Below are 16,568 nucleotides of genomic sequence, written 5' to 3'. Positions count from 1 at the left end.
AGTTACAATGAACAAACTTATAGTAACAGACAGGTACAGGAGGGAGAAGTCCACTCCTTACCCTTGTGAGCTTATATTTTCCTTTTATTCACCAACTTTAATTTTTGTAAATGAACAAAATTCAAATTATTAACACTTCCATTGCGAAAACATCCTTACCTTGAAAAATATAAAATAATGCAAAATAAATAATGCAAAGAAAACAAGTTCATAATCATTTAGAAACAACAATACTAAGGTTTTAACTCAGGAAGAGCTCAGAAATCAATATCTTGTGGAATAACCATGATTTGTAATCACAGCTTTCATGCGTCTTGGCATGTTTTCCACCAGTCTTTCACACTGCTTCTGGCGCAAAAATTTAAGCAGTTCTTCTTTGTTTGATAAGATTGCTGTAAAAGAGAAATAGCGCAAAAGTGCATTATCCGGTGTGCAGATAACAATTGCAAGTTATACACTCACCAAATGGAGTTTTGTAACAGGCAATGGAGGATTCGCTGCTGCAGAACTACAGATCCATGAGGGACCAACATAGAAGATTCAGAATAGGAAAAATGTGGTCAGACAATCCGCGCTGCGAATCACTAAAAACGCGGATTATTAATACAGTGGTCTTTATTCTACGCGTTTTAGTCTCACAGAACTCCTTCCTCAGGATAAAAAACACCTGAGGAAGGAGTTCTGTGAGACTCTGAAACGCGTAGAATAAAGACCACTGTATTAATAATCCATGTTTTTAGTGATTCGCAGCGCGGATTGTCTGACCACATTTTTCCTAACCTGAATCTTCTTTGATGGTTTGTGACTATCCATCATCCTCCTGATTACATTCCAGAGGTTTTCAATGGGGTTCAGGTCTGGAGAATGGGCTGGCCATGTCAGGGTTTTGATGTGGTGGTCTCTTAATTTTTGCCAGAGCTGTATAATATATTATATATACACATACAGTATATACATACATACACGCACACACACATTTGTGTGTGTATCTATTTTCCTTGACACGTACGAAGTATGAAAAAGTGAAAGGTAAAGTATACACCAAAGTGAGCTTTATTAAGAAACATTACATGAAAAACTTTGTACATTACACTGGAAACTTACAGACAATATTTGCACAGTCAAGCACACATTAACAGGACAATACAGCCGGATGTGACTTCAGGTAAACACACCTCTGATACAGAGCTGCTTCAATTGTTTAAAGCCTTGAAAAATACTGTGAAGTTCTGGACACACAAACTCAGTTCTGTTTTTATGACAAGTCTATTAATGGCATCAAATTGTATGTTCAAATGGAATGAAAAACATAAACCTTAATATAATTTATTTATAATACATAGTCTACATACAAGGAGAGACAAATTAACATTTCTTAGTTATTTTAATTATCAGAATCCATGTCACTGTCTCCATGAATTGATGCAAACTCTTCACTGTCTTCTTCGTCTTCTGATAGCTGGATCTGACTGAGTACATTGGGCCCATGACGCTCTTCTTCCTCGTCCTCTTCTTCTTCTGATAACTCATAGCCTCCCATGCTACTAAAGCTGGTGTCTCTAGTATTAGATTTTGGGTCAGGCTCCTCATAACTTCCATAACTATAAAATACAAATCAGTTTGATTCAATTCAGATATGACTCCCTCTTACATAAAATATTTTTTATTGGGCCTGGTTCAGACAGGTACATTTCCTGGTCCATAAAAAATCAGCAATGCTGAGACTGAGTGCGGTTCTCCCGTGGGTCAGGAGACCAGCTTTAGATCTAGGAACAGCGGTCCATATCCAGACATCTGAAACTGGCCTAACATTTTCACTTACCAATTTTTGTAGTAGTACTTTTCTCTGAATGTTAAGACAATAAGTAGCTAATAAAGTAAAGGATTTGTATAAGGATAAAAAAATGGTTTATTTGTTCCAGAAATGGAAACAAGCTTGTCTATGGGTTGTGTGTGGCAATAAAGCTCAATGCCATTCTTGTTAATGGGGCTATGCTACAATCAATATATAAACCATGAACAGTTGTGATGGCATTTGTAGACAAAACTACTTTTTTGTAACTTTATTATGAAAGAAGATTGTCAAGAAATGCAAGTGAGGTCCCATGCAGGTAGAGCTAAACAACGCAAACTAAAGAAATAGGCAAAACTTGTTACACAACTTTCCCTCCTATATCCCAATGGCCACAGATTCTTGGATTCAGGTTGCAATGGTTTTGAATGACAAAACCCACCCATAATAAACAAAAGAATATCCTGTGTCACAGCACTCTGTCCTTCACAGCAGCCTTGACCACCATACAATGTGTAAACTATGAAACCGCACTCCTATAGGCTACATGCAGTTCTACTATAATAGATCAGAGGTCATGACTAAAGATGACCAAACCCGAACTGCAAAGTTCGGGGGTTCATATCGGACACCTAGTGTCTGGTGTTGAACTCCAAACACGGACTTCTCCTGGAAGTCCATTTTACAGTACAGGAAGCGAGAGAGCGAGAGCGAGGAGAGAAAGGAGGGGATAGAGGGGAAAGGGAGAAAGAAAGGGAGTAAGAGAGAGAGAAAGAGAGAGAGAGAGAAAGAGAGAGAGGGAGAGAGAGAGAGGGAGAAAGAGAGAGGGAGGGAGAAAGAGAGAGGGAGGGAGAAAGAGAGAGAGGGAGGGAGAAAGAGAGATGGGGGAGAAAGAGAGAGGGGGGGAGAAAGAGAGAAAGGGGAGAAAGAGAGGGGGGAGAAAGAGGGGGAAAGAGGGGAGAGGAAGAGAGGGGGAAAGAGGGGAGAGAAAGAGAGGGGGAAAGAGGGGAGAGAAAGAGAGGGGGGAAGAGAGGGGAGAGAAAGAGAGGGGGAAGAAAGAAGAGGAGAAAGAGAGAGGGGAGAGAAAGAGAGATGGGGGAGAAAGCCAGAGGGGGAGAAAGCCAGAGGGGGGAGAAAGCCAGAGGGGGGAGAAAGCCAGAGGGGGGAGAAAGCCAGAGGGGGAAGAAAAAGAGGGGGAGAAAGATGAGGGGGCGAGAGATGAGGGGGAGAAAGAGTTGAGGAGAGGGAGAGAGAAAGGGAGAAAGAGGAGGAGGGAGAGAAGGAGTAATAGGGAGAGTGAAGGAGAGAAAGAGTAATAGGGAGAGTGAAGGAGAGAAAGAGTAATAGGGAGAGTGAAGGAGAGAAAGAGTGATAGGGAGAGTGAAAGAGAGAGAGGCAAGGGAGAGAGAAAGGGAAAGAGAAAGTGTGGGGGGGGGGGGGATTTTTTTCCAGTTCCAAAGTTCAGCTCCCCATTGATTTCAATGGGGTTCGGTTTCAGGATCAAGTTCCATTTTTAAGAGGGATCTTCAAGTGCCAGTATTTGTGCTCCATTATTTCCATCTTTGGAAGGGTTTAGATTTAAGGTCTACTGACGCAATGTGGTCAATTTCATTTGTGTCATATTCGCATTCACATCCAGAAATCTCTGTTATTTTACATTTTGTTCTTGCTTTAGGTTTCATTCAGAGTTAGAAATAACAGGAGTGGTGTACGGACACTGCGGTCAGTTTTTATAGTTTGTTTACACTGTTATGTACATTGTATTCTTACAAATTATTCCTAATGCAGATGTGCGCTAAAGACTGGTTTAATGTGAGCTCAACACGTGCAATATTACATTATTGGTTCTTATACAGACCTGATGTTGCTGTCTTCCATCCCTTGTGAGGTCTCCAATCCTTCTCCGTATGACATCATACTTTCATCATTTTCCATTCCCAGCCTGGTATTCTCCTGCATCATGTGAGGTTGCTTAGGTCTAATTCCTCCTGACTCAATGTCAGAGTCACTGCCGCTCTCACTAAGCTGGATGGCTGCACAAAATATATGTGCAAAAATGTTAAGAATTTCAGAAAAGTTAGAGATTTGGCAACATTTAAATTCCCGAAGACAGGGGTGCACAACTTTTTTTTTAGCCTGAAGGACGAATTGTCATCTTTGTATTTTAAGGGGCCTCAACAAAACTTAATGGAAACGTGTCAGCAAGGTTTTTAGATCCCAAAGTAACAACATCACAGTAACATACCTGTAATGATGATTACTTCCATATCTTCATATTATAATTCTGTATCTCCGTTGCCTTGTAATCCATTGGCGAGTTCTTATGCAAATGCAGGGGCTTGACTTGTACTTACAGTTCCCTTGCATCACTCCATCTTTCTCCTTCCTACCAGTGATTGACAGGTCGCTCTTCTCCGTGAACTGCTTCCCCACAACTTGTGCAGGTGTCATTACTCCTGGGGGTGGTGAGAGCTGTACTATCCATTTCCGCTTTTATCGACCGCTGGGACTAATGGCGCCTGCCCGAGCACTCAGAAGTGGGAGCAGGTCACAGAGACTGACAATTCAGCAATGAACTAGGAGTCAATGGAGACACGGACTAATAACAGGTATGGAAGTAATCATTACAAGATCTTTACTATTAGAAAGTTACTTTAGGAGCTAAAAACCTGGTAATAGATTTCCTTTAAGATCCTTTATGTCATAATATTACACACACCGCTCACATATCCACATGCAGCATACACCGATCACATATCAGACACATGTAGCACACACATCGCTCACATATCAGTATCAGACACATGCAGCACACGCCGCTCACATATCAGACACATACACCATAGACAATGCTCACATATCAGACACATGTAGCACACACCACTCACGTCAGACACATGCAGCACACACCGATCACATATCAGACACATGCAGCGCACACTGCTCACATATCCACATGCAGCACACACCACTCACATATCCACATACAGCACACACCACTCACATATCCACATGCAGCACACACCACTCACATATCAGATACATGCAGCTCACACTGCTCACGTATTAGATACATGTAGCACACCGCTCACATATCAGACACATGCAGCACACACCATTCATATCAGACACATGCAGCTCACACTGCTCACGTATCAGATACATGTAGCACACCGCTCACATATCAGATACATGTAGCACACCGCTCACATATCAGATACATGCAGCTCACACTGCTCACGTATCAGATACATGTAGCACACCGCTCACATATCAGACACATGCAGCACACACCACTCACATATCAGATACATGCAGCTCACACTGCTCACGTATCAGATACATGTAGCACACCGCTCACATATCAGACACATGCAGCACACACCGCTCACATATCAGATACATGCAGCTCACACTGCTCACGTATCAGATACATGTAGCACACCGCTCACATATCAGACACATGCAGCTCACACTGCTCATGTATCAGATACATGTAGCACACCGCTCACATATCAGACACATGCAGCTCACACTGCTCACGTATCAGATACATGTAGCACACCACTCACATATCAGACACATGCAGCACACACCGCTCACATATCAGACACATGCAGCTCACACTGCTCACGTATCAGATACATGTAGCACACCACTCACATATCAGACACATGCAGCACACACCACTCACATATCAGATACATGCAGTTCACACTGCTCACGTATCAGATACATGTAGCACACCGCTCACATATCAGACACATGCAGCACACACCACTCACATATCAGATACATGCAGCTCACACTGCTCATGTATCAGATACATGTAGCACACCGCTCACATATCAGACACATGCAGCTCACACTGCTCACGTATCAGATACATGTAGCACACCACTCACATATCAGACACATGCAGCACACACCGCTCACATATCAGACACATGCAGCTCACACTGCTCACGTATCAGATACATGTAGCACACCGCTCACATATCAGACACATGCAGCACACGCCGCTCACATATCAGATACATGCAGCTCACACTGCTCACGTATCAGATACATGTAGCACACCACTCACATATCAGACACATGCAGCACACACCGCTCACATATCAGATACATGCAGCTCACACTGCTCACGTATCAGATACATGTAGCACACCGCTCACATGTCAGACACATGCAGCACACACCACTCACATATCAGATACATGCAGCTCACACTGCTCACGTATCAGATACATGTAGCACACCGCTCACATATCAGACACATGCAGCACACACCACTCACATATCAGATACATGCAGCTCACACTGCTCACGTATTAGATACATGTAGCACACCGCTCACATATCAGACACATGCAGCACACACCATTCATATCAGACACATGCAGCTCACACTGCTCACGTATCAGATACATGTAGCACACCGCTCACATATCAGATACATGTAGCACACCGCTCACATATCAGATACATGCAGCTCACACTGCTCACGTATCAGATACATGTAGCACACCGCTCACATATCAGACACATGCAGCACACACCGCTCACATATCAGATACATGCAGCTCACACTGCTCACGTATCAGATACATGTAGCACACCGCTCACATATCAGACACATGCAGCACACACCACTCACATATCAGATACATGCAGCTCACACTGCTCACGTATCAGATACATGTAGCACACCGCTCACATATCAGACACATGCAGCACACACCACTCACATATCAGATACATGCAGCTCACACTGCTCACGTATCAGATACATGTAGCACACCGCTCACATATCAGACACATGCAGCACACACCACTCACATATCAGATACATGCAGCTCACACTGCTCACGTATCAGATACATGTAGCACACCGCTCACATATCAGACACATGCAGCACACACCGCTCACATATCAGATACATGCAGCTCACACTGCTCACGTATCAGATACATGTAGCACACCGCTCACATATCAGACACATGCAGCACACACCACTCACATATCAGATACATGCAGCTCACACTGCTCATGTATCAGATACATGTAGCACACCGCTCACATATCAGACACATGCAGCACACACCGCTCACATATCAGATACATGCAGCTCACACTGCTCACGTATCAGATACATGTAGCACACCGCTCACATGTCAGACACATGCAGCACACACCACTCACATATCAGATACATGCAGCTCACACTGCTCACGTATCAGATACATGTAGCACACCGCTCACATATCAGACACATGCAGCTCACACTGCTCACGTATCAGATACATGTAGCACACCGCTCACATATCAGACACATGCAGCACACACCACTCACATATCAGATGCATGCAGTTCACACTGCTCACGTATCAGATACATGTAGCACACCGCTCACATATCAGACACATGCAGCACACACCGCTCACATATCAGATACATGCAGCTCACACTGCTCACGTATCAGATACATGTAGCACACCACTCACATATCAGACACATGCAGCACACACCGCTCACATATCAGATACATGCAGCTCACACTGCTCACGTATCAGATACATGTAGCACACCGCTCACATATCAGACACATGCAGCACACACCGCTCACATATCAGATACATGCAGCACACCGCTCACATATCAGACACATGCAGCACACACCACTCACATATCAGATACATGCAGCTCACACTGCTCATGTATCAGATACATGTAGCACACCGCTCACATATCAGACACATGCAGCACACACCGCTCACATATCAGATACATGCAGCTCACACTGCTCACGTATCAGATACATGTAGCACACCGCTCACATGTCAGACACATGCAGCACACACCACTCACATATCAGATACATGCAGCTCACACTGCTCACGTATCAGATACATGTAGCACACCGCTCACATATCAGACACATGCAGCACACACCACTCACATATCAGATACATGCAGCTCACACTGCTCACGTATCAGATACATGTAGCACACCGCTCACATATCAGACACATGCAGCACACACCGCTCACATATCAGATACATGCAGCTCACACTGCTCACGTATCAGATACATGTAGCACACCGCTCACATATCAGACACATGCAGCACACACCACTCACATATCAGATACATGCAGCTCACACTGCTCACGTATCAGATACATGTAGCACACCGCTCACATATCAGACACATGCAGCACACACCGCTCACATATCAGATACATGCAACTCACACTGCTCACGTATCAGATACATGTAGCACACCGCTCACATATCAGACACATGCAGCACACACCGCTCACATATCAGATACATGCAGATCACACTGCTCACGTATCAGATACATGTAGCACACCGCTCACATATCAGACACATGCAGCACACACCACTCACATATCCACATACAGCACACACCACTCACATATCCACATGCAGCACACACCACTCACATATCAGATACATGCAGCTCACACTGCTCACGTATCAGATACATGTAGCACACCGCTCACATATCAGACACATGCAGCACACACCACTCACATATCAGATACATGCAGCTCACACTGCTCACGTATCAGATACATGTAACGCACACCGCTCACATATCCACATGCAGCTCACACCACTCACATATCAGATACATGCAGCTCACACTGCTCACGTATCAGATACATGTAGCACACCGCTCACATATCAGACACATGCAGCACACACCACTTACATATCAGATACATGCAGCTCACACTGCTCACGTATCAGATACATGTAGCACACCGCTCACATATCAGACACATGCAGCACACACCGCTCACATATCAGATACATGCAGCTCACACTGCTCACGTATCAGATACATGTAGCACACCGCTCACATATCAGACACATGCAGCACACACCACTCACATATCCACATACAGCACACACCACTCACATATCCACATGCAGCACACACCACTCACATATCAGATACATGCAGCTCACACTGCTCACGTATCAGATACATGTAGCACACCGCTCACATATCAGACACATGCAGCACACACCACTCACATATCAGATACATGCAGCTCACACTGCTCACGTATCAGATACATGTAGCACACCGCTCACATATCAGACACATGCAGCACACAACACTCACATATCAGATACATGCAGATCACACTGCTCACGTATCAGATACATGTAGCACACCGCTCACATATCAGACACATGCAGCACACACCACTCACATATCCACATACAGCACACACCACTCACATATCCACATGCAGCACACACCACTCACTTATCAGATACATGCAGCTCACACTGCTCACGTATCAGATACATGTAGCACACCGCTCACATATCAGACACATGCAGCACACACCACTCACATATCAGATACATGCAGCTCACACTGCTCACGTATCAGATACATGTAGCACACCGCTCACATATCAGACACATGCAGCACACACCGCTCACATATCAGATACATGCAGCTCACACTGCTCACGTATCAGATACATGTAGCACACCGCTCACATATCAGACACATGCAGCACACACCACTCACATATCCACATACAGCACACACCACTCACATATCCACATGCAGCACACACCACTCACATATCAGATACATGCAGCTCACACTGCTCACGTATCAGATACATGTAGCACACCACTCACATATCAGACACATGCAGCACACACCACTCACATATCAGATACATGCAGCTCACACTGCTCACGTATCAGATACATGTAGCACACCGCTCACATATCAGACACATGCAGCACACACCGCTCACATATCAGATACATGCAGATCACACTGCTCACGTATCAGATACATGTAGCACACCGCTCACATATCAGACACATGCAGCACACACCACTCACATATCCACATACAGCACACACCACTCACATATCCACATGCAGCACACACCACTCACTTATCAGATACATGCAGCTCACACTGCTCACGTATCAGATACATGTAGCACACCGCTCACATATCAGACACATGCAGCACACACCACTCACATATCAGATACATGCAGCTCACACTGCTCACGTATCAGATACATGTAGCACACCGCTCACATATCAGACACATGCAGCACACACCGCTCACATATCAGATACATGCAGCTCACACTGCTCACGTATCAGATACATGTAGCACACCGCTCACATATCAAACACATGAAGCACACACCATTCATATCAGACACATGCAGCACACACACTGATCACATATCAGACACATGTAACGCACACCGCTCACATATCAGACACATGCAGCACGTACACCGCTCAAATATCATACACATGTAGCACACACCACTAACATATCAAACACATACAGCATAGACAATGCTCACATATCAGACACATGCAGCACACACCCTTCACATATAGGACACCTGCAGCACACACACAGCTCACATATCAGACAGAGCATAGACAATGCTCACATATCAGACACATGTAGCACACACCGCTCACATATCAGGCACATGCAGCACACACACACTGGTCACATATCAGACACATGTAGCACACACCGCTCACATATAAGGCACATGCAGCACACACTGATCACATATCAGACACATGCAGCACACACCGCTCACATATCAGATACATGCAGCTAACACCGCTCACTTATCAGACACATGCAGAACACACCCCTCATATCAGACACATAAAGCACACACCGATCACCTATCACCTATCCACATGCAGCACACACTGATCACATATCCACATGCAGCACAAACTGATCATCCATCAGACACATGCAGTACACAGTCACACCGCTCATATATCAGACACGTACAGCACACACCGATCACATATGAACATGCTGCACACACTGATCGCATATCGACACAAGCACTTTCATATCCACATGCAGCACGCGCAGACACACTTTTTACATATGAAGTACACAGCGCAAATATCCACATGCAGCTCACATATCAGACAAGTGCAGTAAACACACACGGCTCACATAGCCACATACAGCGCACACAACACTCATATCCACACTGCTCACATATCAGACACATGCAGCACAAACAACATTCAAATATTAGCCACATGCACCACACAAACACAACTCACGTCACACATGGAGCACACACCGCTCACATATTCACAAGGAGCACACACCGCTCACATATTCACAAAGAGCACACACACCGCTCACATATTCACAAGGAACACACACACCGCTCACATTCACAAGGAAAACACACACCGCTCACATTCACAAGGAACACACACACCGCTCACATATCCACAAGGAGCACACACACCGCTCACATATCCACAAGGAGCACACACACACCGCTCACATATCCACAAGGAGCACACACCGCTCAAATATCCACAAGGAGCACACACACACCGCTCACATATCCACAAGGAGCACACACACACCGCTCACATATCCACAAGGAGCACACACACACCGCTCACATATCCACAAGGAGCACACACACACCGCTCACATATCCACAAGGCGCACACACACACCGCTCACATATCCACAAGGAGCACACACACCGCTCACATATACACAAGGAACACACACACAGCTCACATATACACAAGGAACACACACACAGCTCACATATCCACAAGGAGCACACACAGCTCACATATCCACAAGGAACACACACACCGCTCACATATCCACAAGGAGCACACACATCGCTTACATATACACAAGGAACACACACACCGCTCACATATCCACAAGGAGCACACACATCGCTCACATATCCACAAGGAGCACACACATCGCTCACATATCCACAAGGAGCACACACATCGCTCACATATCCACAAGGAGCACACACATCGCTCACATATCCACAAGGAGCACACACATCGCTCACATATCCACAAGGAGCACACACACCGCTCACATATCCACAAGGAGCACACACACCGCTCACATATCCACAAGGAACACACACACCGCTCACATATCCACAAGGAACACACACACCGCTCACATATCCACAAGGAACACACACACCGCTCACATATCCACAAGGAGCACACACACCGCTCACCTATCCACAAGGAGCACACACACCGCTCACATATCCACAAGGAACACACACACCGCTCAAATATCCACAAGGAGCACACACACCGCTCACATATACACAAGGAACACACACACCGCTCACATATACACAAGGAGCACACACACACCGCTCACATTCACAAGGAACACACACACACCGCTCACATATCCACAAGGAGCACACACACACCGCTCACATTCACAAGGAACACACACACACCGCTCACATATCCACAAGGAGCACACACACACCGCTCACATATCCACAAGGAGCACACACACCGCTCACATATCCATATGCAGCAAAACATCATGTACTTTAGTCACAAATACATTGACCATATGTTGAAAAAATGCCCATGAACCCGCCTGCCTTTTGGTAACTGAAATATAGTTAGTAGTAAATTCTTTGGTCCCAATTCATAAAGACTGGCATTTTTCATATTGGTTTTGATGAAGGTGTGGAATGGAGTGCAAGGCATCTGATTAATTAAGAGGCTCATTTGTCGACATAAATCTTACTTCATTCATACTCCAGTATGATTTGTGGCATAAGGAAAGCCACTTCTGATGGTGATTTGGACAAGGAGGTGTCGCCACGCCAAAGCTCCACCCACTTTGTCAGACCTGGCCAAAAATGGCTTGAAAATCACAAAGGTAACAATTGTTCCACAAATGTTTTTTGACTGTTCAAAGATTTTTACAACAGTTTTTTGGTGCAAAAGCTCTGATTAATTGGGGCTTTTCTCTCCGGCCTCAGCACAGATGTGTTCCTGGTCAGCACTGCGTGTGATGCAAATGACAGCCGCGTGGGCAGTATGTGACCCGAGGGTTGTGCACACTGACCTGCGACATCTATGTGGACAGTACAATAATAAAGTGACAAAATCTGCTTCCTGATGAAAAGTCATTCTTACCATACAGACCATAAGGCTAAGTGCACACGTACCGGAACTCTCGCGGAAATTACCGCGAGAATTCCGGAATTCCATTCCGCGGGAAAAATCGCATTTTAAATTCCCGCGATTTTCCCGCGGAAAAACTAGCATTTTGCAAGCGTATTTAGCTTGCAAAATGCTAGTGTTTTCCAAGCGATCTGTAGCATCGCTTGGAGAACTGATTGACAGGTTGGTCACACTCGTCAAACACAGTGTTTGACAAGTGTGACCAACTTTTTACTACTGAGGCCGCCAATGCAGCATCAGTAGTAAAAGATAAAATGCAAAAAAAATAAATAAAAAATGGTGTTATATTCTTACCTTTCAACGTCCCGCGCAGCCGTTGCCAGTAATCCTTTGCGAAAATGCCCGCGATGACGTCAGTTCTCGCGGGATCGCGATAATTCGCGATGACGTCGCGCGAATGACCACGAGACTTCGCGATCCTGCGAGAACGGACGCCATCGCAGGCATTTTCGCAAAGGACTACTGGGAACGAGAGCGTGGAGAGAGGCGGGCAGGCTGTGCGGGACGCCGGAAGGTAAGAATAACAATATTTTTTATTTTAAATTCTATTTTTTACAGGGATATGGTACCCAGAGCCCGGAGGACAGTCTCCTCTCCTCCGGACCGTGGGTACCATCCGCAAATGTTCTGCTTACTTTCCGCATGGTGTGCACAGCCACATGCGGGAAGTAAGCGGAACAATGCATTCCTATGGGTGCGGGATCGCCGCGATTCCGCTAAATTATTGAGCATGCTGCGGTTTTTACCGCAAAGCGATTCCGCCGCGGTAAAAACCGCAGCATTAGCACAACATTGCGAAATCCCATAGGAATGATGGGATGCTTATTTTTCGCGGCAAAATCGCGCGGTTAAAACCGCCGCGGAAACGCGAAAAAAACGCCACGTGTGAACTCAGCCTTACTGTGTATGAACACAATGTACTTACATGAGAAGGGATTATCTCCTTCCTCGTCGCTTCCATCATCATCATCTTCACCATCAGACATCAGTAAATCCTCATACAATACACTGGCCTGAGGCAGCTGCACTATGTTCTCATCTTCCTCTGCCAAGTCTCCATCAACATCATCAATTTCCTTACATAATTTAAGGGATAAAAATAAAAAAAACTAATGAAGTCTTAAGTTTGTCTGAAATCTGGTCAAAACAGCTTTAGGAGGAACTTACAGGGGCTGGAGTCTTAGGTTTCCCATCATCATCATCTTCAAATCCTTCTATGTCAACATCAGAATCATCTTCCCCTAGACGGTTTCTTCCTAGTCTCATCTGCAGAGAAAGAAAATACATATTAGCGTTAGATGTCCATGGGCTGGGATTCTTACTGATGGCTAGAACTATTCCCCTTCTTCTTAAATGGAACTGGTGAGCTTGAAAATGTTGTGCAACCTCTAGGAAGCACGTTACAGGGCAGGAGAAGCTGAACACATTGATATACCGTATATGTAAATCACTGCACTTTTTATTCTTAGGAGTCCAATCAATGATCCTAATCAGTGTTTGAGTCTTCCTTGTATATTTGTGCATACAGAGCTAATGGTCAATCATGGATTAGAACCACCCACTTGATACTGAAAGGGAATCTGTCACCAGGTTTTTGCTACCCAATCTAAAAGCAGCATAGTGTAGAAACAGAGACACGGATTCAAGGGATGTTTCACTTAATGGGCTGCTTGCTGCAGTTTTGTTTTTTGTTTTTTTTATAAAATCACTGTTGTACCAGCAGGACGTTATGACTATAGGACTAGTAAAGCTGCTGCTACGTTGTCCATCTGCGCTCCCATTGATGATTGGCAGCGTTCTGCCGATCAGTGGTGTGGGTGGAGTAAAACAGAGCTCAGCATTCAGAGAACCGATAGATCTGCACCGGTGGGTCTCTGTTCCTATACATGCTGCTCTCAGATGGGGTACCAAACACATGGTGACAGATTCTTTTTAAAGCACCACTCCAGCGGTTTATTTTTTCAGTGCTGGAGTGGCGCTTTAAATGTAAGCCCCCTGCCCTCGTTGTTATACTCACCTTCCGGCAGCTTCATCTTTAATAACAATAATAATAATAATTTTTATTTTTATATAGCGCTAACATATTCTGCAGAGCTTTACAGTTTGCACACATTATGATCATTGTCCCCAATGGGGCTCACAATCTAAATTCCCTCAGTATGTCTTTGGAATGTGGGAGGAAACCCAGGCAAACACGGGGAGAACATACAAACTCCTTGCAGATGTTGTCCTTGGTGGGATTCGAACCCAGGACTCCAACGCTGCAAGGCTGCAGTGCTAACCACTGAGCCACCGTGCTGCCCTTTTACCGCTTCCGCTCAAGTCTCGCGATGCTATTTTGTGCCCGTAACTTCTGACTTCCAGACAGTCAGACGCTAAGTCACAAGAGCTCAATGCAACTCTATGAGAGAATGAGACCAAAACGAGGCTTTCATAGAGATGTATCGAGAAGTGACCTCTGACGCACTAGAGATGCTGGCAGGTCACTTTTTGCCAAAGACCGACGGGAGTGATGCTGGAAAAGGATGAAGGCGGTAGAAGGTGGGTATGAGACAGGGGGCAGGAGAATTACATTTAAAGCACCACTCCAGGGGTGCAATAATAAAAAATGCTGGAGTGGAGTTGTAAGAATGAAAAGTGAAGCAAACAAACATATTATTTTGTTTAGCATTTTGTATTTTAATGCTCTGCCAGCAGATAAGTGCAGCATGATCAATGTGATCCCAGTTCCTTTAATTGCGGAGAAGTGAATACAGGCTGTAGGCTTGCAATCTAGAAAACACAAGCAATAGCTTTTTTGGTAGGAATGATGAAACTACTAAATGAAATAATATTAAAAATAGAAGGATACAAATAATCCCTGGTGTTTGTGTAGAAACATATCATAAAGTAAGTATATTATCACCAAGCTTCTCTTCTCCAGGGAGGCAGTAGCGGCCTCTGTGGCAGATAAATTGCTTTCATCTGGGTAGAAAGGCGCTTCCTGGGACATGCTCAGCGATGTGTTGGTGTCATAGTAGTCAGGAGGCTGCCATGTAATAGAAAAATGAATCAGCTAATAAGTTGATATATGCTAATAGACATCACTGGTATGTTGCATAATGAATTGCTGGGAACTTCGTGTAACCAGCAAAGCAATCTGCTGAGTGCGTAGCCCCCATGATGAACAATATGTCAGTCCCATATTTGCTATCATTTTTAAGCAATAAAGGGCTTGTCCACTACTTGTACAGCCTCTTCATATATGCCCGAGTTCCCAGAGAAAAATAACAAAAGCTCATACTTATCACCGGCGCCATGCCAGAGATACATGCGCCAGGTCTCTCAGTGCTCACATGACCACTGTTAAATAACGTGAGCGCTGCGGTCAATCAGTAATCGCTGAATGGCTGCTGTCTTTATTATTTCATCAGAGCGGACATCCACTCATGGAATAATGATGAGTAGCCCCTGATCAGCAACCACTCATTGTCATGTTACCTGAGCACTGCAGATGGTCACTAATCAGCTGCTGCTCATCAATATCCTGCTAGAATGGACATCACGACAGAAGTACCAAAGGCAGTAAATGGGAAAAGATTTTTGTGTACTCACCGTAAAATCTCTTTCTCTTAGCCTCTAATTGGGGGACACAGAACCATTGGTGTTATGCTGCTGTCCACAAGGAGGCGACACTATGCATAATCT

The 16,568-nt window shown here is 44.9% G+C and overlaps 1 protein-coding gene across 1 annotated transcript in view; it reads right to left on the bottom strand.

Moving 5' to 3' along the window:
• Positions 1–1,035: 1,035 nt before the first annotated feature.
• Positions 1,036–16,568, bottom strand: part of LOC141059951 (transcription initiation factor TFIID subunit 1-like) — a 133,900-nt gene continuing 118,367 nt past the window's right edge. The window contains exons 36-40 of the mRNA XM_073556188.1: positions 15,787–15,909; positions 14,049–14,147; positions 13,807–13,957; positions 3,651–3,825; positions 1,036–1,601 (exon numbers count right to left, since the gene is read on the bottom strand). Coding sequence (XP_073412289.1) covers positions 1,385–1,601; positions 3,651–3,825; positions 13,807–13,957; positions 14,049–14,147; positions 15,787–15,909 — 765 coding nt within the window. The 3' untranslated portion in view covers positions 1,036–1,384. The remainder of the gene's footprint in view (positions 1,602–3,650; positions 3,826–13,806; positions 13,958–14,048; positions 14,148–15,786; positions 15,910–16,568) is intronic.

Source organism: Dendrobates tinctorius, unplaced genomic scaffold, assembly GCF_039654945.1.
Source record: "Dendrobates tinctorius isolate UK_male_01 unplaced genomic scaffold, ASM3965494v1 ptg000231l, whole genome shotgun sequence".
Classification (NCBI taxonomy): domain Eukaryota; kingdom Metazoa; phylum Chordata; class Amphibia; order Anura; family Dendrobatidae; genus Dendrobates; species Dendrobates tinctorius.
The sequence above is the reverse complement of the archived record's forward strand: the minus strand, read 5'-3'. Positions and strand labels throughout refer to the sequence as shown.